Genomic DNA, 24,678 nt, shown 5'->3' on the forward strand with positions numbered 1-24,678 from the left:
TTAAGCTGATCTACCCCCTAAAAATACATGTAGAAAAGTTGAAGTTAAGGTTTGGGATATGGTTAAAATGGGGTCGTTTAGGAATTTATTCAGAGTGGTTAAGATAAAGGTTAAAGTTTGGAAAAGTTTTAAAACAGAAAAACAAATAACTATTGCCTAGCACTGAACACGCAACCTTTGGTGCCAGAGAGCAGCTTTTTTACACCCATCCACCATCCCCTAGCAAGCTGCCAGCCTACTTGAAGGTAGTAGTGCTCACCTTTGCCCATAGTGGCCGGTTTTGATGGCAATTCTAGACGTTCTTGGGACCTGGATGGTCATCTAACTTTGACTTCAAACTAGAGCAATCTCCCTGGTGTGTATTCCTTGTTCGCCATCCTCCTGATACCAGTACCATCTGCTGGCCAGACAGAAATACCACTAACATGTCTCTTATGAGTTCACTTAAATTTTTTGGATGTGTACTACTATTTTAAATGTATTCTAAGTAACTAATTCTGCACCTATACTAACATTTTAACAATCAATGAATCAATACGTTAAAAGGAGGAGTGGTAGATGTTGAAAATGGTTAAGTGTTGAACAGTGAGAGTTTCCCTGTTTGTCTGAAATCCGAAGTCAGATCCTTTGGTATCTATGATTGTGTTGATAAATGAATTTGCATATTGATATATTGCTACATCTGGCTGATATTAGGAGTTTGAGACCAGGCAGTCACCCTTCAGCCCATCCCCATGTAGATATATCATGTCCACTGCAACTCACTAAGCTTTATATTTTTTTGTCTTTCATTCCTCTCTCTCGCTCTCACACACAAACAGTATGCACGTGCAACACAAACACAACGACATGCCATTCAAGAGTATTGGAACAGAGCCACTGTTCATTGTAAGGTGGAATGTCGTTAAGGCGAGTTGGTGTTATCAGTGGACTCTTAGAAAAAAGGTTCAGAAAGGGTTCTTTGGCTGTCCCAATAGAATAAACCCTCTTTGGTTCCAGGTAGAACCATTTTGGGTTCCATGTAGAATCCTCTGTGGAAAGGGTTTTACATGGAACCCCAAATGGTTCTACCTGGAACCAACAAGGGTTCTTCAAAGGGCTCTCCAATGGGGATAGCCGAATAACCCTTTTAGGTTCTAGATATAACTTTTTTTGCTAAGGGTGTGTCTTCTGATTTAGTATACTTTTTGTATCATTAGTAATTCAATTGTTATCCCTGTCGCACCTGAAACATCTCAGTGTTTAGAATGCCAGCTGAAAACTTACCTTGAGGTTAACATGAGTAGATTTGATGTCATAGGCCAAAAGCCTGTGTGTGTGTGTGTGTGTGTGTGTGTGTGTGTGTGTGTGTGTGTGTGTGTGTGTGTGTGTGTGTGTGTGTGTGTGTGTGTGTGTATATATATATATATATATATATATATATATATATATATATCTCCTCTCCATCCCAAACAGAGAGAGTGTGGAAGTATTTTGGAGTGACTCAACATCTCTCCCTTCTGTTGACCCCCAGTGCACGGATGTGCCCGAAGGCAAGCACTCTTGTCAACTTCCACTTAAAGTAGACTTTACTTTGACACCTTTCACATCTGGTGCTACCAACTCTCTCAAGTAAATGCACTCCCACTTTTCTAGTCATCGCACACACTTATAAAACTCTTGGAAGAACTGATTTCATTTAACATTAAGCACAGATAGTAAAATACTTCAAATTGTACAGGATGCGAAAAGATGACTGACATTTCGACTCTCAGGAACACGTCAGTAATCTGTCCACATCCTGTACAATGGATTAAAGTGAGCAAAAATAATGTGGAGTACTCCAACTCCTTTTTACCTCAAATTAGTCATTTTTTAAGTTTTTCTTGGTAAGCCATTCTTAGAGAAATAGTACAATTAAAATAAACAATTAATCTAGAATAAAGACTATTGTCATGGATTTTTGCCAGCACTTTAAAAGCAGCATCCCATAGCAGGGGTTTTACTGGGCTTAGGACCAAATGGCACCCTATTTCCTATTTATTGCACTACTTTTGACCAGGGCCCATAGAGTGCACTATATGGGGAATAGGGTGCCATTTGGGACTCAACTAAGGTGTAGTAGAGCCACTGGGTCAGTGGCACTATCTGAAGTGGCAGGGGCCAGTAATTAGCAGAGAACTTGGCTTTGCATAACAATAGGTGCAGGACAAAATACTTCATTAAGGCAGCTCGTTATGTCTATTAATCACCAATAAGAGCAGTCTCGAGGAGTGTGTGTGTGTGTGTGTGTGTGTGTGTGTGTGTGTGTGTGTGTGTGTGTGTGAGTTTGCGTGCATGCATGTGTTTGCATGCTTGTGTGTGTGTGTGTAGCATACCTGGCAGGGATTTAATGTGTTTCTCAGAACAGAGGGTGATAAAAGGGGGAAAAGGCAGAAGCCTCTAATGTGCAGCGTTGAGTAACCGGGTGCTAGCCGACTAGTGACAGTGACTAAGTTCAGGGCAGGATTCTGGGTGGAGGCTGTCCCGTCGATGTGGATGGGGGAGTGCTCGCTCTGTTGTCTCCTGAAGTCCACAATCAGCTCCTTCGTTTTGGTGACGTTGAGGGAGAAATTATTTTCCTGGCACCACTCCACCAGGGCCCTCACCTCCTCCCTGTAGGCTGTCTCGTCATTGTTGGTAATCAGACCTACTACTGTTGGGTCATCTGCAAACTAATGATGAAGTTGGAGGCGTGCGTGACCACGCAATCAAGGGAGAAATGGAGTACAGGATGGGGGTGAGCATGCACCCGTGTGGGGCCCTGTGTTGAGGATCATCTTAGCGGAGGTGTTGTTGCCTACCTTCACCACCTGAGGGAGGCCCGTGAGGAAGTCCAGAACCCAGTTGCACAGGGTGGGGTTCAGACCCAGGGCCCCAAGCTTAATGATGAGCTTGGAGGGTACCATTGTGTTGAAGGCTGAGCTGTAGTCAATGAACAGCATTCTTACCTAGGTATTCATCTTGTCCAGATGGGAAAAGGCAGTGTGTAGTGTGATGAAGATTGTATCATCTGTGGATATATTGGGGCGGTATGCAAATTGAAGTGGGTCTAGGGTGTGAGTGGTACGGGATGATAGTAATTTACAGTGCCTTGCGAAAGTATTCGGCCCCCTTGAACTTTGCGACCTTTTGCCACATTTCAGGCTTCAAACATAAAGATATACAATTGTATTTTTTTGTGAAGAATCAACAACAAGTGGGACACAATCATGAAGTGGAACGACATTTATTGGATATTTCAAACTTTTTTAACAATTCAAAAACTGAAAAATTGGGCGTGCAAAATTATTCAGCCCCTTTACTTTCAGTGCAGCAAACTCTCTCCAGAAGTTCAGTGAGGATCTTTGAATGATCCAATGTTGACCTAAATGACTAATGATGATAAATACAATCCACCTGTGTGTAATCAAGTCTCCGTATAAATGTACCTGCACTGTGATAGTCTCAGAGGTCCGTTAAAAGCGCAGAGAGCATCATGAAGAACAAGGAACACACCAGGCAGACCACTGCAAATCTACCAAGACCTGGCCGTCCCTCTAAACTTTCAGCTCATACAAGGAGAAGACTGATCAGAGATGCAGCCAAGAGGCCCGTGATCACTCTGGATGAACTGCAGAGATCTACAGCTGAGGTGGGAGACTCTGTCCATAGGACAACAATCAGTTGTATATTGCACAAATCTGGCCTTTATGGAAGAGTGGCAAGAAGAAAGCCATTTCTTAAAGATATCCATAAAAAGTGTCATTTAAAGTTTGCCACAAGCCACCTGGGAGACACACCAAACATGTGGAAGAAGGTGCTCTGGTCAGATGAAATCAAAATTGAACTTTTTGGCAACAATGCAAAACGTTATGTTTGGCGTAAAAGCAACACAGCTCATCACCCTGAACACACCATCCCCACTGTCAAACATGGTGGTGGCAGCATCATGGTTTGGGCCTGCTTTTCTTCAGCAGGGACAGGGAAGATGGTTAAAATTGATGGGAAGATGGATGAAGCCAAATACAGGACCATTCTGGAAGAAAACCTGATGGAGTCTGCAAAAGACCTGAGACTGGGACGGAGATTTGTCTTCCAACAAGACAATGATCCAAAACATAAAGCAAAATCTAAAATGGAATGGTTCAAAAATAAACATATCCAGGTGTTAGAATGGCCAAGTCAAAGTCCAGACCTGAATCCAATCGAGAATCTGTGGAAAGAACTGAAAACTGCTGTTTACAAATGCTCTCCATCCAACCTCACTGAGCTCGAGCTGTTTTGCAAGGAGGAATGGGAAAAAATGTCAGTCTCTCGATGTGCAAAACTGATAGAGACATACCCCAAGCGACTTACAGCTGTAATCGCAGCAAAAGGTGGCGCTACAAAGTATTAACTTAAGGGGGCTGAATAATTTTGCACGCCCAATTTTTCAGTTTTTGATTTGTTAAAAAAGTTTGAAATATCCAATAAATGTCGTTCCACTTCATGATTGTGTCCCACTTGTTGTTGATTCTTCACAAAAAAATACAGTTTTATATCTTTATGTTTGAAGCCTGAAATGTGGCAAAAGGTCACAAAGTTCAAGGGGGCCGAATACTTTCGCAAGGCACTGTAGTTAAATTACCTTTGCTTTCTTGGGTACAGAAACAATTGTGGTGCAGGGCTCTCTAACCCTGTTACTGGAAAGCTACCTTCTTGTCAGTTTTCACTCAAAACCCATCTGTAACAAACCTGATTTAGCTTATCAACCAGCTAATTATTAGAATCAGGTGCATATATTCAGGTTGGAGCAAAAACCTACCAGATGGTGTCTCTCCAGGACCAGGGTTGAAGAGCCCTGCTCTAGTGTGCATCCACTCAGTTAACTGTTCCAAGTTGTAAAATGTTCAACCTAGAGATTTTTCAAACTATTGCCTCAATATTTTGGAGTGACTCGGGCTTTCTGTAATAGGGGTTGGAAGACAGTCTGAAACTGTGTTACTGAAGTCATAAAAGGCTAGTGAAAGTTAGTGTCCTCCCAGGTTTTAGAGCCTAGTATAGTAGCAGTGTGTGTGTGTGTGTGTCCTTCAGCCTGCTTCACAGTATATGGCTGTCACAGTTGTGTCTGGCTCTAAAAAGTTAGTGGTGCAGGGTTTTTAGAAAACTACATAAAAAGGCCCACTAACACCGGCCTGAATTGCCAACTTTTAAGTAGTTTTGGAGATCATTCCACATGAGGCGAAAAAAAGCAGATTTCACTAACTCTTTGGAGATTGAAGGGATCTCCAGGGCACAGGAGGTTGGTGGCACCTTAATTGGGGAGAACGAGCTCATGCTAATGACTGAAGCGGAATTAGTGGAATGGAATCAAATACATGGTTTCCATGTGTTTGATGCCATTCCTTTTCCTCCGTTCCAGCCATTATTATGAGCCGCCCTCCCCTCACCAGCCTCCACTGCTTCAGGGGTAGCCGTGTCTGAGTCCGGGTCTGGTAACTTATACGTCTGAAGGTTAACAATTTTATGCAAGAGGACTTTATAGGCAAAAAGAGAGCAATGCATCAAGACTTCATTAGAGGGCAAGGTTACGTTTTGATACAAATTGCAATGATGTGTGCCGAACCTATCACTCCTAATAAAGCACTATGACAAACTGTGTCCAATGGCTTCAATACAGTGGCAGCTGCATTCATACAGATGATTTCGCCATAGTCAATTACTGGAATGAATGTTGACTGAATTATTTGTTTTCTGCTATTTAACAGAAGACAGGGCCTGTTTAACTAATTCATCAACATGCTTTTTGAAAGATAGATTTTCCATCAACTCAGATTCCCAGATATTTATAAGCGGGGACATGATCAATGAGGTCACCTTCCAAAGTACGAATACATTTTTACGTGATTTGGAAAATAACATGTACTTGGTTTTACCTGCAATAAGTACTAATTTCAAGTCAATAGATGCTTTCTGCAGGGCAATAAAGGCAGATTGAAGCTCTGACAGAGCCTGGTCAGCTGTGGGAGCAGTAGAATACACCACCGTGTCATCTTCATGCATGTGAAAGTAATAACAAAATATGAACTGTTAATGTAAATAGTGGAAAGAACTGGACCAAGATTCGATCCCTGTGGGAAACCCCTGAATGTTAAAACCAGCTACACGTACAACCATATAGACAAACATTGGCAGTAGAATGGCCTTACTGAAGAGTGACTTTTCAGTGACTTTCAACGTGGCACCGTCATAGGACGTCACCTTTCCAACAAGTTAGTTCGTAAAATTTCTACCCTGCTAGAGCTTCCCCCCGGTCAACTGTAAGTGCTGTTATTGTGACGTGGAAACTTCTAGGAGCCACAACAACTCAGCCACGAAGTGGTAGGCCACACAAGCTCACAGAAAGGAACCGCCGAGTGCTGAAGAACATAGCGCGTAAAATAAATCTGTCCTCGGTTGCAACACACACTACCGAGTTCCAAACTGTCTCTGGAGGCAACGTCAGCACAAGGACTGTACGTCAGGAGCTTCATGAAATTTGTGTCCATGGCCAATCGGCCACACACAAGTCTAAGATCACCATGTGCAATGCCAAGCGTTGGCTGGAGTGGTGTAAAGCTCGCCGCCATTGGACTCTGGAGCAGTGTGAATGGAGTGATGGCAGTCTGACAGACACATCTGGGTTTGGCAGACGTCAGGAGAATGCTACCTGCTTGAATGCATAGTTCCAACTATAAAGTTAGGTAGGGGAATAATGGTCTTGGGCAGTTTGGGGAAGGCCCTTTCCTGTTTCAGCATGACAATGCCCCTGTGCACAAAGCGAGATCAATACAGAAATGGTTTATTGAGATCTGTGTGTAAGAACTTGACTGGCCTGCACAGAGCCCTGACCTCAACCCCATCGAACACCTTTGGGATGAATTGTAACGCTGATTGCCAGCCAGACCTAATCGCCCAACATCAGTGCCCAACCACACTAATGCTCGTGGCTGAATGGAAGCAGGTCCCCGCAGCAATGTTCCAACATCTAGTGGAAAGCCTTCTCAGAATAGTGAAGGCTGGTTATGGCAGCAAAGGGGGACCAACTCCAGATTAATGCAGAGAGGAGCAGAAATCTGCAGCAAGAAAGGATCAAGCAAAGGTGTCTAGAAAGGTGTCTAGCACATCAGAAGAAGACATTTGTTGAAATGAAAACACAGATTAACTAGAAGTTGACAGAACTTTCATCAAGACAACTAGAGGCTGATACAACTTGCTTAGGTAGGGAAAGAGAGGAATTTCCATATTTTGGTGCGTTAACTGTTTTCCAAAATTTAGATGGATCACCGGCAGTCGGAGATAGAACTTAAAAAGTAGAAGTTGACACAACTTCCATCGAGGCAACTAAATTCTGGGAGAGGGGCATGCAGTCAACTGGCTAACCAGGGTCAATTAAACCACAATTTATTTCAAATAAAAAGCCCACCGACATAAAATGCTGATTAAAAGCATCACTTATCTAATTTTTCTCAGTAATGGTGCCAGAGTCTTAAACAACTTTCTTAGGCAGGGAAATAGGAATTTCCATGCTTCAGTGCATTAACTGTTTTCCAAAATTTAGATGGATCACCAGCAGAGTCATAGATTGAAAAAAATATCTAGATGTAACTTTATTGAGGTAGTGCATCTACAGAGTCAGTTTTTCTAGCCTTGGACCAGACGTGATTACTCATCAGAAGATCTGAAAGTTCTATGGAGAACCAAGGATTTGTTTAATTTTTTTACTCTAAGGCGTTGGCAGTGTTTGTTTGCCAGAGGGATAAAAATAGATGAGAACAATTCTAGAGCTAATTTAGGGTCAAGCATTCAGCTGTCAGAGTAAAACATATCATAGAGAAAAATGTTTAAAATTAGTGTTAATGTGTTTGGTATCTCTAATACATGCAATAGAACAGTGATCACTGAGATCATTAGCAAATACTTCACTGTACTTGTGGGCGATATTTATCAGAATCAGGTCAATCAGCAATACGTTTGCTGGATTTTTTATATTAATCTGGGTGGGTTTTGCAATCAGTTGAGTTAGATTAACGTCATGACAAATATTGTTAAAATGGTCTGAGCCCGGGGTAAGCTAATCTAAGTTAAAATCCATAGAGTCGACTAATTCAGATGACAGAAATGGGGGGGTGGGGGGAGTTAGCTAGCTACTCTGGATAAAGTCAGTCATGAGAATATGCTGATCATATTTAGGTTATAATAGTTAAATGTATCATTGGTCTGCTTTTTTAAAATGACTTTTTAACCCTAATTGGAGGTTACAGTCTTATCCCATTACTTAAACTCCAGCACGGACTCTGGAGAGGCAAAGGTCGAGAGTCATGGGTCCTCTGAAATACGGCCCTGCCAAGTCGCACTGCTTCTTGACTCACTACTCGCTAAACCCGGAAGTCAGCCGCACCAATGTGTCGGAGGAAACACGGCACAACTGGCGACATGCATCTGCCTGGCCCGCCACAAGGAGTCGCTAGAGTGCAATGGGATAAGGACATCCCGCCCCTAACCAATTGTGCGGCGCCTTATGGGTCTCCCGGTTGCAGCTGGCTGCATCACAGCCCAGGATCAAACCCGGGTCTGTAGTGACGCCTCTAGCACTGCGATGCAGTGCCTTAGACCGCTGCGCCACTCAGGAGGTTTCAGGTTGAATTTTTACTGATGATAATACCCACGTCCAATTTCGAATCACTTGAGCGATCTGGCTAAGGATAGCACTCAGTATAGCCTAAAGAGCTGGATTTGCTAATACGTTACAAAACAATACACTGCAGTTGTTCAGATAGCGTTTGTGTTTTATATTAAATTATATTTTTCGAATAAAAGATTGATTCAGGCTGTCATTCGCTGGCATGCTTCGGAATGTTGATCACGTGATCACCTATTTTGTTAAACAACTGCTAAAATATGAAATATTGTATTTATAATTACCATTGGATTGTACTGTATATGGTAAATAGCAGTCCAAATTGTTGCTTTCTCTATAATGCTCCAATCTTTACCACTGACCTAAATTGACCTACATCCCGCTTCTCATTGGCTAGACCTGACAGTGATATCATATTGTGGTGTCTTTTATATGTTGAACACACACACACATTCACCCGACGTGGCTGTCACAGTGGCCCTCACCCTCCCTCCATCTCTCTCCCTCTTTCTCTTCCCCACCTTCTGTCAGTCTCTCTAGCCTCCTCTTCTCACATAAACCCTAATGTTCATTGTTGGTTCTCTCTCTCTTCCTCTCCCTCTCTCCCCGTTTTCTTTGCTTCCCGTTTGTGTACCTAGGTAGCCCCTTGAATAACTTCTTTGACGTAATTGAAAAACTTTTTTCAGAGGAGAAGAACGGCCAGGTGCCTCACCACCAACCCCCCGCTACCCCAACCACCCGACATTGCTCCTCTTCCATGCGAGAAGATACAAAATGTCCGCCCGCCACGGGCCGAGACAGAGTCAGGATGGCGTCCATTGGGACACTGGAGGAATCCTAGACCAGGAAACTGTAGTAGCATTAGAGCCAAAATGTTAGTTAGAGCTAAGATGAAGCATTAAAGATCCAAACCCGAGTATCACTTTACCCATTCTTATCAGGGGTTTTGGAAAAGTGGTCAGAGACTTGACAATGAAATTGCTAGCAGTACTGTAACTGAACATACCCTCTTTGGACTCAATATACTTTTTGTATGAAAGAATGACTGTATAGAGAATTTGAATCAAACAGATATTTTACCAAACCCACACACACAATCTCCCCTCATCTTAACACACACACACACACACACACACACACACACACACACATCACCCCATCTAAGCGTCCGTGGCATTTTGTGTGCTCTCCCTCCCCCACTCTTTTGATCACATATTGGCACTGTTCCAAATATAAATACATCCTTGAAGTAATCACAGATCTGAATAGGTTAGATTGGTGAAAGTAGTAGGGTGGTAACCTTGCTTACATCTATCCAATCACTGTGCTTACCTCAAGGAAACGAGGAAGGAAGGATCCATTTCTGTATTTAGTACAGGGCCATTGTGTTCTCTCTCCTCTGCTCACCTGTGTGATGACTTGACTTGTTTCTACTACCAGGAATTATCCAGAAAACCTATTAGATCCTCCTCCTGCCTCCCTGCTCCACTCCGCCTATCCTCTTCCTCCTTGGCCATCACTTCAACCCCACCGTCTGCACACCAAGAGATGGACATTTGTTGACGGAGTTGGGGACCGCTTTTCAAGGGGCCTCCTTCGCTACCCCGAGCAGCAGTCCCCGAGGGAGAAAACAGCAATCCATATCCCTCCGATACACAAGCATGTTATACACATACAAATGCACACACACACACACACTTTTATGCCTTCACATGTATATACACACACACACCTTGAGATTATTAAGCATTTAACACCCAAACACACAATCTCATTACACAAATAAAAACACGCTCCCCTTCTCACACACTATTGCACAGTATTTATAGACAAACTCTGGGATGTAATAAGAACAAAGAATAAAAAAATGGACAGAACAATGAAGTGACCAAAAGGAGAAGCGAAGGAGGATGAGTTTGTTGATCTACTGTAGTATCAACATCCGACGCGGACGCTTGCTGGATTGTATCGTTTCTCTTTATAATGTACTTCCTCTTTCTTCGTGAAGAAACTGGATTTAAAAATACTAAATGGACATTTATTAGACTCAATACCATTGCTGCAAATTGACTGGAATTGCTATTTCAGAAAGCAAGGGGTGTATGCAGTATGGGTTGGGGGGGGGGGGGGGGTACGACTTGATCTGGGGTTGTGGGGAGAGGTGGAGGGAGTCAGGGTGGAGGTGGGTATTGGGGTATTGGGGGTTATCTAAATGAATGATCTACTCTGTTGTACAGACTGAATTCATTTCTTATGTAAAAAGGAAATGTCTAGTTGTGACAGTGTTTAGATATACCAGTAGGACCAGGTTTTACAAACTTGCGTTGCCACACTTCCCTTTTTCCCCCCTTTATTTCGCCCTGTATTTTTGTTCATATGGTCATTTAGGATTATGAATTTGTTTGATTTGATCTGAGTAAGGTGTCATGGTACAAACATTACTGTATTCACCAAGTTTCTACCCCTTTTCCCCAGAGCACTTTGTGTCATTTGTCATGTACAGTATACCTATTTTAGTCTTAACTACCAGCAGTAGGAGTTTGAGGAGAAAAAAAAAAAGTGAAACGCAATTGTGGATATTTTTGTATTTTTTCCTTATTTATTCATATTTGTTCATTTTCTCTGTTCCGTTTCATAATTTGTTATTGTAACCTCATTCTTTATGTGAAAGAAAAGCTGTTAGATCAGTTGAATGTTATTTATTTATTTACCTGCTTGTATGTTTGTAAATGAGGCAACAAGCTTTTGTTCAGTCAAATATTTAATTTTTTTCATTCCTTTGTCTGACTGTATTTCTTTCCTAGTGTTCAAGAGGGAGGGGGGACTACTTGTGTTGTATATGTTTAAAGGTCCACTGCAGCTGTATTTTTTTTCTCAACATCAAAACATTTCTGGGTAACAACCTTAATGTGATTGTTTTCAATTAAAATGATCAAAAACAAAATAAAAATAGCTTCTTAGCAGAGATACATTTCTCAAGCAACAATTTTACTAGGACAGTCTGGGAGTGGTCTGAGTGGGGAGGGGAAACTGAAAACTAGCTGTTATTGGCAGAGAAGTTTGGGACACTTTCTTATGGGTCTATTAACTCATTTACCGCCTGGTGATGTCACCAGGCAGGCCAATACTCCATCCCACTCAAACAGGCTGAAATTTCAGGCAGTCTTTTCAAACAGCTCTTACATTAAAAGGGCATTATTATCATTTTCACAATGTCACAGTATTATTCTAACCTCATAGTGTGGAAATATATATAACATACAGTAAATCTAGATTTTGACTGCACTGGGCCTTTAAGAAAAATGATTTTACCAGTCATTTAAGAATGTAGAATTTAGCCTCTTTTGGGGAGAAATATTGCTTCTATTGATATTTGTCAGTTTCATCTAATCATCATGTGTGTAGACCAGTTAGAGGTGTCAAACAACTTCCTCATCCATCTTCTTCTCTTGTACAGTGCATAGACAAACATGGGGGTTGAAATGCTTCTTCTTCTTCTACACTGGAGATATTCCTGCTCTTATGCTTTTATCTTGTATTGCTGTGTGCATGTAAACATGAGCTTTTCTTTGCATGGCTTTAGTGTTAATGCTCCATAGAACTCTCTCACTTTCTTTCCCTCTGCCCTTAGCCTAACAATTCTCTCTCTTTCTCTTCTTATGTTTAGCCTCCGCCACCTCTTCTTCTCCACTCTTGTTTCTTTTCCTCTATCTTTCCTTGCCCCCTCCTCTCTCTCTTCTTCTCCCCCCTTATCATCTATCTTGTGCACAGCATTGAGTGATGCTTCCTCTTGCTCTGTCCGTCACTCTGTACGGCTGTAAGGGAGGAAGCGCTGAGGGCACCGGGTGCTAGGGGAATCACACAGTCCTGGGTGGTGTCCCAAATGGCACCCTATTCGCTACGTAGTGCATTACTTTTGACCAGAAACCTATGGGTCTTGGTCAAAAGTAGTGCCCTATATAGGGAATAAGGTGCCATCTGGGACACACTCTTAAAGCGTTAACCAGTGAAAAGGGGCACCCGCATTGCTGATGTTTTGGCGGTGTCGGAGGTGTAACTGCGTTGGAGCTGTCAAATCGGTGAGCAGTAACTCTTGATCATTGTCACGAAGCCACACCCATCCAACTCGCGTTAGAAGTTCAGAACAACAGCGAATATTTGTATAAACCTTGCTGTCTGTCTCTCCGACATTTGCAACATTGAATTAGAATATTGAAACAATCTCCAGCTGTCCCATAGTATTAAACGTGTCAGGAGTCGGGACGACAGGCAGGCAGCTTTTCTCAGCCAGTCAAAATCATGAGCCAGCATAGTTCTTTGTATATATCCATAAAAATGATCAATAGAAAACAGGTCAAACAAAATGAAGTGCAGCTAGTTTAGAGTCTTTCCAGCTTCAGTTTGAAGTGATTGTGTTAGGTGTGTTCTCAGCTAGCTCTCGAACAACAGTGTCCTGACGAGGTGAAATCACGTATCATTAGCTTATTATTACGGATGTAGCCAAGTAAATGTCACTACAAAACAGCTTAAACAAATGCTAATGCAGCTATTTTGTTGTTATTCTGGCTGCACTGTTTGACGTGACTGTAAATGAGTCATAGTTGGCTCGTTAGCAAGCAAGGGATAAGAACGTTGCCAGCCAGTATGGCAATGGAACGTTTAGATCGAACGACTGAGTCGCATCCATAGATACAGAACAAAAAGACTGAACGACTGGGTCTCTTCTCTGGCAACTGAACCGATAGAACAATTGACCAGCCGACTTGGGTAGCAACCCTAGATTTGTTTAGGAACTATATCTTGTGGAAGGATAAAGTAGTATGAAAAAATTCATCAAAACAAAGTTAATGAAATATGTCAATCATTATTTGAATATGTTGGTAATAAGGAACAGCCTCTATTCATCTTGTGTACAGTAGTTACAAATCTCTGAACTCATTGCTATGCAATTAAAATACAATTACCGAAGTATTATGTAACACAACGCTAATAAAATGTTGCTCCAAATGTAACTGAAATGTTTTACCCAGGCACAAGGACAGTTTCATGTTAAGTGTTACTGAGAAAGCTAACACTAACATAAACATTTCTATTAAGTGTCGAAAGGAAACTAAATAGTACAAAACTGCCTTCGTAAATCAACTACAGCCAAGGTAGATTGAAAATTGTTAGTTTGTATTCAGTATTCTGTTAGTTTGTATTCTAAACTACCCCTTTAAAGATGGTGCATTGTGTGTTTGAAACAAGAACACTTACCCTCAGATGGACAAAGAGGTTCGACGTTGTTTTTGCTAAGCATCCAACTTGTTGTTTGCAATGTTTGCAAATGGTTTTGAATTCTCTGCAGTATTTTCAGGTATGCTAAAATGTATTACAGTTTTCAAGCTTTTCAGTGGCATGTTGAACGAATCATACTTGAGTTAACTTATTTACACTTATCTGTACAATTAATTAGCTGGTTAATTGGTTTGACTTGACATCTGGGGCAATGGACATTTAGGAGAATGGACATTTACAGAATGGTCAGATAGAAATGTATTGTGTAGATCAAATAGGACTGTTAGATAGATTGGAATAGTATAGGAGATTGTGTGTGCTTTATTAATTTTATTTCCATCTTCAACATGCAGCTACAAATTCATCCCTGACCATAGTTGAAGGTAGCCAATCCAATAGTTCCTGAGATCTGTATTCAAATATTTGCTTAAAGTTGTTGCTTTCTCAGATTTGTAATCAAATAGTGTAAAACAGTAGTTACTTTCAGGAGATGTGTATTCAAATATTTGTAAAAAGTAGAATTTTTTGGGGGGGGGGGTCTGTATTCAAATTGTTTTAATCACCTACAAAGAAACTAGTTATCCCAGGTTTGCAAGGCTGCATGGGATTTCTGCACGCAGAGACATAAAAGTTCATCTGACTTGTTAATGTGACTGTGCAGCCAATGGCAATGTCCACTTTAGGTATAATGCCAAAAGCCACGTGTGGATTTGACAGCTCTAATGCAGTTCCACCTGTGACACCACCAAAACAACCTCTATGCTAAAGCAATACCCTACTGTTAGTTACCTCTTCACCCTCCCTATTTTCTACAGTGGAAAAACTAGCGACATTAAGGTCATCCGATGATACCAGTTATGGTTACAGAGCATTTTGGGTATTGTAGTTCTCATGCTACATCCGGGGCCGCAAGCACTCCTTTTATTACCAGAGCGGGATACAAGCAAATAAACAATGTCATCCTTCTTGTAACATAACTGTGAGCAACTTCAGTATGGAAAACTCCAATAAACTCAGTTAAGGGTTTTGTGTTGCCGTGTGTGTGTGTGTGTGTGTGTGTGTGTGTGTGTGTGTGTGTGTGTGTGTGTGTGTGTGTGTGTCTCTCTCTCTCTCTTAAGGCAGTTAATGCAGAAATCAAAGAACCAGCATAGTTGTTTGTATATATCCATAAGAATTATCAATAGAAAACAGGTCAAACAAAATGAAGTGCAGCTAGTTTAGTCTCTCTCTTAATGCAGTACCTTTCCACACCAGCAGAGAGAACCAGATCGCTTCAATACATATACTGGACCTTTTCTCAGGTAAGCTATCTCCTATGGTGTTGTTGGGTGTCGAACATGTCGTCCTAAGGCTTACATACATTAAAAACACTCACTCCAATCAACTAAAACTCTTATTCTCACCATCTCTGTGAACCGTCCATATAGTTTTCTGCATTGCTTATATCCTGTTGGAATTCCAAGCTACATAACAGGGGACACTCTGGGATAATCCCAATTGCATACTCCTTGCGTCCTCTCTCTTCTCTCGTCTGCATCTCAAAACCATTGGATGAGAAAGCCAGAGGTCCCTCCAATCTCAACTTCTCCTCCAATGGGTTTTGAGAAGGAGGCGAGGAGAGAGGAGGACACAAGGAGTATGCAATTGAGATCTTCCCATTTTAAGAATAAAAAGGGCATAAGTGACACTGGGTCAAATTTAGTACTTTTTAGTTGAGCATCATATAAGTATTATATTTAAATAGTCATCTAAAATAGGGGCTCAATTGAATCCATAACGCTGAGCGCTATAGGGCAATTGAAATTTAAAGGCAACGCTCCCACGTTTGCGGAGACTGCGTTCCCCATAAACACTGTATATGTCAGTGCAATCGGAAATTGGCTTTATATTTCAAGCGCTCTATAGCGCTGAACTTCGGCGATAAGGAATGAATCGAGCCCTAGATCTATCCAGTGGCAAAATAACCTACTCAAATCTACCCTGGTCTCAGATCTGTTTGTGCTCTTGCTAATTCCATTGCTGTCAACGGCATGGCAACTCCATAAGGAGTTGGCAACAGAGAAGAAACAGACAGGCACCCAGGCTAACAAATACTTACCTGCATTGAAATAAAAGGTAAAAACATAAAGACCTATTAAAACCAATTGCTTGCCAGGCTTGATGCTTTATTACAGTATTTATTACAGTATTGAGCAGTAAAGCAGAGTTTACGTAGGAGGTTGCAGTTCCAAATCCCATGTTGGCTACTGTTATATCCTTTTCATACTATTGTGCCTAACCAACCAAGCTGCACTGGCCTGGTTCCTCATCCACCATAGTTTCTGGAACTGTGCTGAAAATGAGAATAATAAAATAGCCTGGGCCAGCACAGTGTGGTTCAGGTCAGCACAATAGTGTGAAATGATATTATTGTACCTTGCCAGGGTTTTGTTCATTAGGGCATGTGACAGAAAACATTTAGCAATGTAAAACAAAACATTTGAATTCTCAGGTACTCCCTACCTGTTTCAGTCTGGTTTCTTCCATTTGAACATGACCCAGTTTACTTACAGTTGAAGTCGGAAGTTTACATACACCTCAGCCAAATACATTTAAACTCAGTTTTTCACAATTCCTGCCATTCAATCCTAGTAAACATTCCCTGTTTTAGGTCAGTTAGGATCACCACTTTATTTTAAGAATGTGAAAAGGCAGAATAATAGTATCGAGAATGATTTATTTCAGCTTTTAGTTATTTCATCACATTCCCAGTGGGTCAGAAGTTTCATTCACTTAATTAGTATTTGGTAGCATTGCCTTTATATTGTTTAACTTGGGTCAAACGTTTTGGGTAGCCTTCCACAAGCTTCCCACAATAAGTTGGGTGAATTTTAGCCCATTCCTCCTGACAGAGCTGGTGTAACTGAGTCAGGTTTGTAGGCCTCCGTGCTCGCACACGCTTTTTCAGTTCTGCCCACAAATTTTCCATAGGATTTAGGTCAGGGCCTTGTGATGGCCACTCCAATACCTTGACTTTGTTGTCCTTAAGCCATTTTGCCACAACTTTGGAAGTATTCTTGGGGTCATTGTCCATTTGGAAGACCCATTTGCGACCAAGCTTTAACTTCCTGACAGATGTCTTGAGTTGTTGCTTCAATATATCAACATAATTTTCCTTCCTAGTGATGCCATCTATTTTATGAAGTGCACCAGTCCCTCCTGCAGCAAAGCACCCCCCACAACACCGTGCTTCACGGTTGGGATGGTGTTCTTCGGCTTGCAAGTTTAACCCCTTTTCCTCCAAAAATAACAATGGTTATTATGGCGAAACAGTTCTATTTTTGTTTCATCAGACCAGAGGACATTTCTCCAAAATGTAGCATCTTTGTCTCCATGTGCTGTTGCAAACCGTAGCCTGTCTTTTTTATGGTGGTTTTGGAGCAGTGTCTTCTTCCTTGCTGAGCGGCCTTTCAGATTCTGTCGAAATAGGACTAATTTTACAGTGGATATAGATACTTTTGTACCCGTTTCCTCTAGCATCTTCACAAGGTCCTTTGCTGTTGTTCTGGGATTGATTTACATTTTTCGCACCAAAGTATGTTCATCTCTAGGAGACAGAACTAAATTACTCCCAAGGATGAACCAGACTTTTTTGGTTTTGGCTGATTTTGGCTGATTTCTTTTGATTTTCCCATGATGTCAAACAAAGAGGCTTGAAATCATGAGTTTGTACATCCACAGGTATACCTCCAACTGACTAAAATTATGTCAATTAGAACCTTCTAAATGACTCAAATGATGTCAATTAGACTATCTAAAGCTTATAAAGCCATGACATCATTTTCTGGAATTTTCCAAGCTGTTTAAAGGCCCAGTCTACTTAGTGTATGTAAACCTCTGACCCACTGGAATTGTGATACAGTGAATAATAAGTGAAATAATCTGTCTGCAAACAATTGTTGGAAAAATTACTTGTGTCATGCACAAAGTAGATGTCCTAACCGACTTGCTAAAACTATAGCTTGTTAACAAGACATTTGTGGAGTGGTTGAAAAATGAGTTTTAATGACTCCAAGCTAAGTGTATGTAAACTTCCGACTTTAACTGTAATGGTTAGTGTGTAAAAGGCCTGGAATTGTCCAGCTACACAAAGCTTTATCTTACATTAATAATAATAATAATAATTTGCCTAAAATTATAAAAACACAATAAAAAGGGAACTCCCTGTTAAATACTCTCACATCTTTTTTCTTTAAATAGAAAACGTCCATTCCATTTAGTGTTTTTCTTTCCTCTTCACTCTGGCAAAAAAAGAAATTAAAAAATAGAACTACTATGTATAAAGAAAATACACTTAGTAAAACCAACTTCTTTGAATCCACTGTGGGGGCTCTCAAATCCACCTCTTCTCTCACAGTCTTCACCACTCTGAAGGGGGCAGAAGGAAAAGAGAAAAGTCCAGCCCCTTCATATCAGTGGCCCGTTAAAATAACGTTCCAGACTTTCTATATTCCATCAGAACCTTTTTACCTTTATTTGAGGCATAGAAACATAATCTAGTCACTCTATTTCTATAATCTGAAGCCTTTACGGGCTTTGTCCACTGGGCGGCAGCAGTGTTCTAGAAATCCTAAATGTTAAAGTTCTCACTGCCTCATTCCGCTGTCTTGTCCGTCTCTGTACACAAGCTTCCAGAGCCTTTGTGACAAACAGAAAGACAGATGGATAGACCATTCTGTCTACTCTTCCACTGCGTATATATAGCTACTGTAATAGACAGCTAGAGGTGAGTACTTCAGGTCAAACACTGAATTGTCCGTGTAGCAAAATAAATTGTCCAGGAGTCAAATTTGGGAACAGGCCATCACGGTACCCATCACACCCACTCTCTATCCAGCCTTATCTCTTTCATCCTCGTCTTACCCTCCACCGAGAAATAATGATTACGGATGACGATGCCCTTAGATGCTGAGCTAAGGTCAGTTTCTGTGGTTTTCCACTAATGGTTCAGGTTAGGATCGCAGGACGGCAATCTGATCCTAAATCTGTATCTAAGGGCACTCGTGATGTCCTCGGACACTTGAGACGTCCTCCTCCCAGGAGGAAGAGAGTGTGCACCGATCGCACACTCTCTTCCTCCTTCTCCTCTTCTCCTCTGCATTCCATCCTTCTCCCTTCCCCGTCAGACACGGGAGGTGATGTAGAGAGAGCGTAGCCGGCGAGCCAGGGTTGTCTCGAGTTCCTCCAGTGGCGAGTCTCCCCTAGGAGGCACCATTTTAGGCCCAGAGCCCATCTCCGTCACCCAGCGGGCCCCCATAGGCCCCAGGAGCAGGGACCGGAAGGCCTCTCTCTCCAGGAGCCCTGCCATGTGCTGCAGGAAGAAGCCCTCGCAGAACGAACTCAGCACTGAAGCAGCGTGGGCCTGGGTTTGACAGAGAGAGAGACACACAATTATGGCTCAATTCACTACAAAACCAGACTGCAGTATTTACGCAGTAGCTATTTTTCCCATGGTACTGTTTAACAAACCACTACCAGATAGACCCCAGTCACAGCTATTCTTTACCTTTTCAGAATAACACGGAACCCAAACCGCCTGCGCGCGTGCGCCATTGTGCGCTATCGTGCATACATTTATTTTGTCCCCCTACACCCAATGCGACCACGACACGCAGGTTAAAATATCAAAACAAACTCTGAACCAATGACATTCATTTGGGGACAGGTCGAAAAGCATTAAACATGTATGGCAATTTAGCTAGGACTTGCTAGCTAATTGGTCCTATTTAGCTAGCTTGCTGTTGCTAGCTAATTTGTCCTGGGATATGAACATTGAGTTGTTATTTTACGTGAAATGTACAAGGTCCTCTACGACAAGTAATCCACACATAAAACGGTCAACCAAATCGTTTCTAGTCATCTCTCCTCCTTCCAGACTTTGTCATCTTTGAACTTATATGGTGATTGGCATCTACACTTTCATGGTATTACCACCACAACCGGCAAAACAGTTTGTCTTTCAATCACCCACGTGGGTATAACCAATGAGGAGATGGGAGAGGCAGGACTTGCAGCGCGAGAGTCAGAAATAGGAATTACTTCTATTTTAGCCCTTGGCAAAGCAGACGCTCATTGGCGCGTGCGAGCAGTGTGGGTGCAATAATTGAATAACATGGATTTCTACATCTATTTTGCAACGCTCGCGCACGTGACGCGTCCGGTCTGGTCAGCATGTAAGAAAGAGTGTAGTGTGACATTTGGGTGAAATTTGTAAACTGAGACTCTTAATACATGACGGTATCCAACAAACAACTGAGATCCAGAATACACAGTGAGAGTCTATATCTAGGGCCTTACCTTGGCCGTCCTGTAGATGCTGACAGCATTTTCAAGATCGATGCTCTGTGAGCAGATGATCTCACAGTGTCTCTGTAGGGCCCCCAGCTGAAAGACGCTGGCTGCTGAAAGCAGCTGGGGGACACCAACCACATAACAAAATACAGCAGATTAGATATTGCTACAAGTTCTCAGGCCTGTGATCCATTCAAAGCTTTTTTTTTGCCCAACAAATCAAGCAAATTATGTGATCTCAGTATGAATATGTGAAGAAAAAAAAAACTGTGATTTACTGCTATGGTGAATTTGGTTGTAGATTTAGTACAAGTGACATACAGTTTGGCTCGATTTCAATGTCTTATAAATCTGTCCTGTCCTCACCTACTCGCCTTCATCTGCACTGATTGGAAAAGGCTTGACAGGATTTGACCTTATCAGTGCCTTCAGATCAGTGCAATGAATGAGTAGGTGAGGATGCAAAATTGGGAAGGAGTCTATGTGTCTTTCTATGAGCATTTCAGAAACAAAATGGCTGAACTCTCACCTCCAACAAGTCAGACACGTTGGTCTTCAGTGATTCTGTCCCTCCGCAGTACAGGTATGACATCATCATCTGGACAGAGGTCAAATAAATGTCAGAGCTACCATCATCCAATATTCCATCAACTCATTGGTCCGCTATATTCCGATGTGATTTCAGATCATTGGTTAAAGGAAAGGGAAGGTAACAAGGATAGGAAACACATAGAGATAACTGTTATACTGCCTATGAGGAAACATTGTTTTGGAGTCTAAAGCCCCGCCAAGCTAGTGACATAAATTCTGGGATTCTGGGATTCTCTAGTCAATATGGGGCTATGTAGACACATAACTAAATATCTACATGATACTCAACAGTGAGAACTAAGGTTCAGGTTGAGAGCTCATTATCTGATTCAGTTACCTGGAAGACGTTGTACTTGACGTCACTGATCTCAATATCTTTAGTTCCGTCTGGTCCTGATGAGGCCAGCAGAGACTTGAACCTGCGCACCACAGAGAAAAGTTCAGGTTAGACAATGGTCATCAATTGGCAACTCCATGGTTGTAATTCTTTCACAAACACAACATTTCCGTAATCCCTCCTCTTGCCAATTCTAAACAATATCCTCCTCTCTCCCCTACCCTCCAACATGAACATTATCTGCATGAACATCACCTCCACCAACCCATCTCACCCTTCTGCACACCCCTCTCACCCTTCTGCACACCCCTCTCACCCTTCTGCACACCCCTCTCACCCTTCTGCTAACCCCTCTCACCCTTCTGCTAACCCCTCTCACCCTTCTGCATACCCCTCTCACCCTTCTGCTAACCCCTCTCACCCTTCTGCTAACCCCTCTCACCCTTCTGCTAACCCCTCTCACCCTTCTGCATACCCCTCTCACCCTTCTGCTAACCCCTCTCACCCTTCTGCTAACCCCTCTCACCTTTCCTCACCCATCCTCCCCCTTTACTCTTCTCACCTGTCTGAAGCAGTGATCAGCAGGACTTTGTGGGCGTAGAAAGGTTTCCCCTCCACCAAAAATGTCACATCTGACATCTCCATGTTATTCAGAAAATGGGGGTCTGGAGGATCAGGAAAAAAACTTTGATTTCAACTAATATCCACTCCCTTGCAAATAAAAACTAAAACAATGAAAAACTAACACAGGAGTCGTTGGCCGGTTTCGGTTATGTTTGCTTGCACAAGAAGATAATTTTTATACAAATGTTTAATAAAATGTCATTACATTTTCTGTTCATTTATTACATCTATTTGACAGGAACAATGCATCAATCAACATTTCTATAAATGCCCTAAAGTCAGCTAGCTAACTAGTTTTCAACTGTAGTCCCAATTAGATAAAAACATTTAAAACAGTACACATAGAGCCGTTTAAAAAGTTTAGACATTAGAAATCAAATTTCTTAATACAAATTCGCAATGATTACATTCAAATTCAATGTCTGGTTGAGACAATATCACTCCATAGTAACGTCTGTTTGCACAAACATCATTAAAAAGGAGATCTCCATTACCCAGCTGTGCTGAGAGGGTGGCCTTCATCTCCGGAATGGCCGGTAGTGGAGCCGGGCCGAAGCAGTGGCTAAAGATGGCTGCAAGCTGCTGGGTGATGGCATCGTTCTGAGAGGGAGTGAGGAAACTGGTTAGACTAGATCCAATAGCCTACGCATGAAAAGAACAATGTATTACAATACTGTTATTTATTTATATTTGCTTGTTAATTTCTTTCATTTTACCCTTGTTGAGTTGTTCACTCATTTGTTTGTTTGTTCACTTTGTCTTTACTATGAAATCTGAGCCATGTGAAAGCACATCGATGCCAACAGAGAAACCAGATTTGGGACCAGGCTAGAGAGTAAATGAAAAAAAGCAGTGACCAGACCTGGATTCAAATACTATTCGAAATCTTTCATTTACTTTGAGTCTTTGCTCTAGTCTGCCTGGAGTAAGAGATGGGAAGAGTTTGCAGTTTTGGGACTATTCCATTGGTCCAATAAGCCAGGCCCACTCAATCAAGCACAGATAACGTATTTGAACCCAAGTCTGAGAGTGACAAAGTGAAGTAAGGTGGCTGGCTCTACCTTGGTGGTTCGTAGGATGGTGAACATGAGGGGTAGGCCCAGAGAGACTAGCTCGTGGCAGTAGTCTTCCTCCCTGATGGAGGTGAACTCTCGAAGGAGGGACAGAGTGACCGAAGCCCTAGACTGCTGCTGGGCCACTCGCAGAGACTCCAGCCACACGTGCAGCTTCCATGGGACACCTGGACAAGTCACATTACACATGATGATAAAATCATTAGAAAGGGCATTTCCAAATACTGTGGAGTACCAGTCAAAAGTTTGGACACACAAACTCATTGAAGGGTTTTTCTTTATTTTGACTATTTTCTACATTGTAGAATAATAGTTAAGACATCAAAACTATGAAATAACACACATGGAATCATGTAGTAACCAAAAAAAGTGTTAAACAAATCAAAATATATTTTATATTTGAGATTCTTCAAAGTAGCCACCCTTTGCATTGATGACAGCTTTGCATACTCTTGCCATTCTCTCAACCAGTTACATGACATAGTTACTTGGAATGCATTTCAATTAACAGGTCTGCCTTGTTAAAAGTTAATTTGTGGACTTTCCTTCCTTCGTGTTTTAATCAGTTTTGTGGCGACAAGGTAGGGGCGGTTTACAGAAGATACCCCAATCCATAGATACCCCAAATCCATATCATGGCAAGAACAGCTCAAATAAGCAAAGAGAAAAGACAGACCATCATTGCTATAATTTTTTGTATTTAACCTTTATTTAACTAGGCAAGCCAGTTAAGAACAAATTCTTATTTACAATGACGGCCTTACCCGGTCAAACCCTAACCCGGACGATGCTGGGTCAATTGTGCGCCACTCTATGGGACTCCCAATCACGGCCGGTTGTGATACAGGGTCTGTAGTGACGCACTGAGATGCAGTGCCTTAGACCGCTGCGCCACTCGGGAGCTCTAAGACATGTCAACACGGAAGAATTTCAAGTGCAGTCGCAAAAAGCATCAAGCGCTATGATGAAACTGAGGACTGCCACAGGAAAGGATGACCCATATTTACCTCGGCTGCAGACAATTTCATTAGAGTTACCAGCCTCATCAATTGCAGCCCAAATAAAATCTTCAAAGAGTTCAAGTAACAGACATCTCATCATCAACTGTTCAGAGGAGACAAGCGTGAATCAGGCCTTCATGGTCGAATTGCTGAAAAGAAACCACTACTAAAGGACACTAATACGAAGAAGATACTGGCTTGGGCCAAGAAACACGAGCAATGGACATTAGACCAGTGGAAATCAGTCCTTTGGTCTAATACAGTGCCTTGCGAAAGTATTCGGCCCCCTTGAACTTTGCGACCTTTTGCCACATTTCAGGCTTCAAACATAAATATATCAAACTGTATTTTTTTGTGAAGAATCAACAACAAGTGGGACACAATCATGAAGTGGAACGACATTTATTGGATATTTCAAACTGTTTTAACAAATCAAAAACTGAAAAATTGGGCGTGCAAAATTATTCAGCCCCCTTAAGTTAATACTTTGTAGCGCCACCTTTTGCTGCGATTACAGCTGTAAGTCGCTTGGGGTATGTCTCTATCAGTTTTGCACATCGAGAGACTGAAATTTTTCCCATTCCTTCTTGCAAAATAGCTCGAGCTCAGTGAGGTTGGATGGAGAGCATTTGTGAACAGCAGTTTTCAGTTCTTTCCACAGATTCTCGATTGGATTCAGGTCTGGACTTTGACTTGGCCATTCTAACACCTGGATATGTTTATTTTTGAACCATTCCATTGTAGATTTTGCTTTATGTTTTGGATCATTGTCTTGTTGGAAGACAA

General features: G+C 41.8%; 2 protein-coding genes across 5 annotated transcripts in view; one reads left to right on the plus strand and one right to left on the minus strand.

Annotated features, from left to right (window-relative positions):
* The window catches only part of brsk2a (BR serine/threonine kinase 2a), a 527,560-nt gene extending 512,598 nt beyond the window's left edge, over window positions 1-14,962 (plus strand). For 2 of the 4 annotated variants that reach the window (XM_090200992.1, XM_090200998.1), the window contains one exon: window positions 9,298-10,448. In XM_090200992.1, the coding sequence (XP_090057118.1) occupies window positions 9,298-9,500 (203 nt within the window). In that variant the 3' untranslated portion in view covers window positions 9,501-10,448. Of the gene's footprint in view, window positions 1-9,297 lie in introns of all 4 variants that reach the window. The other 2 variants (XM_090200985.1, XM_090200982.1) reach the window with 2 other exon arrangements.
* A 1,115-nt stretch (window positions 14,963-16,077) lies between these two features.
* The window catches only part of abtb2b (ankyrin repeat and BTB domain containing 2b), a 152,407-nt gene continuing 143,806 nt past the window's right edge, over window positions 16,078-24,678 (minus strand). Inside the window, exons 11-17 of the mRNA XM_021564060.3 lie at window positions 22,880-23,058; window positions 22,313-22,418; window positions 21,757-21,859; window positions 21,195-21,276; window positions 20,796-20,864; window positions 20,273-20,386; window positions 16,078-19,337 (exon numbers count right to left, since the gene is read on the minus strand). Of these exons, the coding sequence (XP_021419735.1) occupies window positions 19,098-19,337; window positions 20,273-20,386; window positions 20,796-20,864; window positions 21,195-21,276; window positions 21,757-21,859; window positions 22,313-22,418; window positions 22,880-23,058 (893 nt within the window). The 3' untranslated portion in view covers window positions 16,078-19,097. The remainder of the gene's footprint in view (window positions 19,338-20,272; window positions 20,387-20,795; window positions 20,865-21,194; window positions 21,277-21,756; window positions 21,860-22,312; window positions 22,419-22,879; window positions 23,059-24,678) is intronic.

This window comes from Oncorhynchus mykiss, chromosome 2 (assembly GCF_057628025.1).
Source record: "Oncorhynchus mykiss isolate SJ-2025 chromosome 2, ASM5762802v1, whole genome shotgun sequence".
Taxonomy (NCBI): Eukaryota; Metazoa; Chordata; class Actinopteri; order Salmoniformes; family Salmonidae; genus Oncorhynchus; species Oncorhynchus mykiss.